Consider the following 4,850-nt stretch of genomic DNA (forward strand, 5'->3'; position numbering starts at 1 on the left):
TTAGAGGTGATTTTACTGAGCCAGTCTGTGTGAGTTAGAGGTGATTTTACTGAGCCAGTCTGTGTGAGTGAGAGGTGATTTTACTGAGCCAGTCTGTGTGAGTGAGAGGTGATTTTACTGAGCCAGTCGTACAGTTTTCATATTTCAACTTCTATAACATACAGAACCTCCTAAAAGTATAAAACTTTACACTTTATCTTGTTGATTACAAAAAGTTTTTGATTTGAGTTTTCTTGTGTAACCTTGTAGGTTTTTAATTTTTAGTTAAAAAAGAATATAACAATGAATAAAGATCACTTACCTTAGAACCAGAGCAGTTTTCACTTGGATCCTGTTTTCATAAGCCTTCTTTTTTTCTTCTGTGTTCATTGTCCAAAAAATAATCAATGTATCTTTCAATTATACATTTTTGAACAAAAAAAACCCATATGAGGGAAGTAAAAAATATGAAAAGAAGAATTCAAAGGGTCCCATGACAAAGATAGGTAAAGAAAGATAATTTATTCTAATATTTCCTTTTGAAACTAAGAAACTTCAATTGTAAACTATGTATTAATGCTATGTATATTGACATACATTGTGTATAAAGTAGTTTAATCATGTTTTTCGTGTAACTGTAAAAAGGTCGTGACATGCTCTTTGAACCACCTGTATCAAGAGCAATAACCCTACGTACACAAGGTCATTTAATTGAACTGATACCATATTAGAGATTTAATATTTACTTTAATTCTGAATTTTCTACATGTATCTTTATAAAATGTGGCAGAAATTTAGTAAACATAATAAGTCTGTTGTGCACAAAAATTAGATTTTTTTTAATAAGTTATTTTTACTAAAGATTTGTTTGTGAAATTATGAAGTCAGACTGACTCGGACCCTGATTAGACTGAGTGAAAGGTGATTTTAATGCTAAGAAAATTTTTTTTTTTTCATGTTTTATATATATTACCTCTACAATCTCCTAAATGTGGGTCGTGAACTGTTTGTAGTCAAAGTTGTGATAGAAGTTGAGCCACATTTTTGGTTGGGTTGTTGGTATTACTTTAATGAATTTATTTCAAACATTCAGTTTAGAACACAAAATAATAACACTCACAAAGGATACAATGTTCTATATTTAACTGGCCTTCTATAAAATAATTCCTTTGGCTAGGTCAAGATGACTCGGTGATAGCAAGATTGAAACTGTAGGTTGAATAATTAAAAGAAGAAGCTACTTATAAATTCAAATTGTTTCTTGCTATTGTTATAAATAATCCAATAACAAATGTTAGAGAGAATTATTGACATTTTTTGAAAGTAGGATGTTATAGATGGGTGTTGTTTATGGGTTTTACCTTCTGCTTTAAATCTGAGTAAAAGGAAAAAAAGACAGGAGTCTATAAATTTAGATTGTTTCTTAGCTGTACTTATACTGTAGTTGTGTGATTTGTGTTAAAACTCAAAGGCTCAAATAGGGATGGAAAAAAATATAAAACGGGCAATTTGGAGCAAGAAGTGAAAATTAATAATTTAATCAAATATTTCCCTTCAAAATTAAGAAATTAAAACTTGTATTAGAATTTCAATTGTAAACTGTTTGGATGCCAGGCTTATTGTCATAAAGTTTTTAAATAAGTTTTGAATGTAACTCTGTAAACTGTTGTGATGTTCACACTTTGTCTCTCATCCATACACATAGGGTTAAGTCATCCAAGCAGTGTGCTGTTGATAGCTGTACAGCAACTAGAATTTTGGGTTGTCTCTACAGAATTATTGAATACAAGTCTAAAGAGGTTATAATTTCATTGTATAGGTCACTGGTTAGGCCACATTTGGAATATTGTGTTCAATTTTGGGCTCCTTACCTTAGAAAGGATATTAATTGTTTAAAGAGGGTTCAGAGGAGGGTTACTGGAATGATACCCAGGATGGAAAGGTTGTCATACGAGGATAGGTTAAGATCTCTGAAATTGTTTTCTGTTGAATAAAAGAATAATTAGAGGGAATCTGATTGAGGTGTTTAGTAATATTTAGGAAATTGATATTGTTGATGCATCATCTTTTCTTGTACTTAAAGGTGAGAATAGTAGGACTAGGGGACACAAATATAAATTTTGACAGGGTAGGAGTCATCTTCAGCTAAGACAGTTTTTTAACAGGGTGGTTGGCCTTTGGAATGGGTTAACTTCAGATGTTGTGGACACAGTTTAATGGAAGACTTGATAAATATTTGAATGATAAGGGCTACTTTGAATATTTTATTTTCATTTAAAAGTTTAGTTTGTCCTGATGGTTAGAACAGTCTGAGGGCAGGCTCGAATCCTGTCTCCCAATATGTTTACCCTTTCAGCCAAGGGAGCATTATAATATGAGGGTCAATCACACTATATGTTCGTAAAGTGTAGCCCAATAGTTGGTAGAGGGTGGTGTTGACTAGCAGCCTTCCCTCTAGTTTATCACTACAAAATTAGGGATGGTTAGTGAAGAGAGTCTTAGTGTAAGTTTGTGTAAAATTCAAAAAAAAAGTTTGGTTGAGTGAACAGAATGGCCTGAAAGGACCAGCAGGTCTCTTGTTGTCCTTAAATGATGTGTGTGTATATGTATATATAGTTCTTCTATACTGAAACACATTTCTTTAAGGGGGGTTTCTTATGAATACAGGTTTTTATATATGTTATCTCTACTTCAGATTGAGGCTATTAATAGTTCATTTTTTCATCAGTTGGACTTCATATATATATATATATATGTTTTTATTTAGCTTACTGTCCAAAATAACATAGAAATAAAATTTTGGGCTGTACGTTTCACAGTGGTTCCAATTTATATAGACACCTCTGAAATTAACTTACCAGTAGGAGCAGCTCTTAGAGTTACATATTTCAGTGTTCATGTATGAAGGTTAGCATATAGAGACAAATGTAAACCATCTAAGTTAAGTGAACCTTGTGAGATATTATGTTTAATTTAATAATAGCTTTTGAGATATTTGAAGTTATATGTAGACAAATAACAGTAGATGTAGTATAACATCTTTTGTATTTTATTTGTCTATTTAATGAGATATATCTATTAAATGTTTGAAACGTTCCAGAGGATTTGACCCTGCTTTATCCATTTTTTCATCGTGCCATGTTTGACCTGATGGAAGATGGATGGACAGCATTCTTACCTGAAATGGAGTTTTCGAAGATCAAAAGTCACAGTGATGAGTGGAGGATCAGCTATGTAAATAGAGACCATTATGTAAGTTCAATAAGGAGAGTTTGTATCAATCAATAAAGTTTACCACAACTGAAATTACTTTTAAAAAACAATCAATAATATATTGTTACATATCTGCTTGTTTGTTCCAGTAGAAATTTTTTTCTGAGGAACTTCAGCGATACAAGTCCTTTTTTGATTAAACCAGTTTATTCTTTCTCTATACAAACTTTTAGTACACAGTAATTCCACAGTCAGTACATTTTTTGTCACTTTAAACTTAACAACTTTTATAATACATGCTGAAGATTGGAAGGTCACTTGTGCCAGGTCATCAAGTAGTACCCATAACAGTAGCTAATTTCTCTAAATGTGAGCAGACACTTAAGGAAGGGGCATTGTTGGGTGTGTGCCAGGAGGTAGAGCTAGTCAATGTTAAGGCAAGAAATACGACCATAAAGAAAGGACGTCCTCTCCCACAACACTTAATTGACCTCAAAAAGAAGAGCATAGTCCATTTGTCATCATCACAAGCAGATACATAACAATTCCTACTCTCAATTTAAGTAATGCTAATAGTATTCATACTCGAGTGTTCAAACATTCACAAAATGTAGGCTTCATATCCTTTCTCTTTTTTTTTCTGTCATAATTTTCTTTGACTTGTGTAATTCAAAAATTGGACAGAGTTATATTTTTGTATTAAAAGCATATAAAGTTTCAGAAACGTCTTGTCTTTTTATTCAAAAACTTTTCATAACCTCAAAACAATTACTTATAAGAGGGTGGATTAATTTTTGTAAAACGTCATTGTAAGTTTGTTCTATTCATTTTAAAACCCTCTGTTTTATTTTCTTCAATGCTACAGCTATGTCCATCATATCCTCAAGCAGTGATTGTTCCTAAAAATGTTGATGATGATGCTCTTAAAACTATAGCAGGATTTCGTCACCTTGGCCGTTTTCCTGTGTTGAGCTACATTCACAAAGAAACCAAGGTAATTTATTTTTTAAATCTGTTTCCTTAACTTTAGTCCTAATTTCGGTGTATTTTACACAAGATGAAAGAAAGGTCTTCCTTGGAGTCGGCTGTTCGAAGAACAGAGTAGATTTCTTCAGTGTGTAAATAGTAAAGTATAGTATCAGCTGACATAATAATCATGTATGTGATATAATAAGTTATTTTATATAACTTGATTGATTTATTTGTGTATCGACATCTCATAGGCAGCACTCCTAAGAAGTAGCCAGCCAATGGTTGCAAATGGCAACAAACGTTGCAAGGAGGATGAACGACTTGTTAATGCTGCTTTAGGGACAGGAAAGAAAGGGTTTATTGTTGATACAAGGACACAAAACTTAGCCCAGCTGGCTAAGACGAAAGGTAAATGCTTTTCAAATACGTTACTTTCAAGTGAGACTTGAGTAAATGGTGTAACAATGTTACAGTTTACAAAATTCATTTTCTAATTGATATAAAAAACAGGTCATGAAAACTTGACAAGTTTAAATTCAGTGATTCCTTGTTTCAGTATCTACGTTTATCTACTTCCGAGTATTATGTTGTATGTCTAATAGTTGGCCACCAAATAAGAGGATTTGTTTCTACTAACGTCAGTATATAAAACATTTAGTATTTTTATTCCTGTGTCATATATTTCT

The 4,850-nt window shown here is 32.2% G+C and overlaps 1 protein-coding gene across 2 annotated transcripts in view; it reads left to right on the forward strand.

The window, feature by feature from the left end:
• LOC106473276 (myotubularin-related protein 9-like) overlaps positions 1–4,850 on the forward strand; it is a 30,101-nt gene that overhangs the window by 5,952 nt on the left and 19,299 nt on the right. For both annotated transcript variants that reach the window (XM_013933959.2, XM_022401738.1), the window contains exons 3-5: positions 3,080–3,231; positions 4,058–4,186; positions 4,416–4,572. In XM_013933959.2, coding sequence (XP_013789413.1) covers positions 3,080–3,231; positions 4,058–4,186; positions 4,416–4,572 — 438 coding nt within the window. The remainder of the gene's footprint in view (positions 1–3,079; positions 3,232–4,057; positions 4,187–4,415; positions 4,573–4,850) is intronic.

Source organism: Limulus polyphemus, unplaced genomic scaffold (assembly GCF_000517525.1).
Source record: "Limulus polyphemus unplaced genomic scaffold, Limulus_polyphemus-2.1.2 Scaffold6033, whole genome shotgun sequence".
NCBI classification, from domain to species: Eukaryota; Metazoa; Arthropoda; class Merostomata; order Xiphosura; family Limulidae; genus Limulus; species Limulus polyphemus.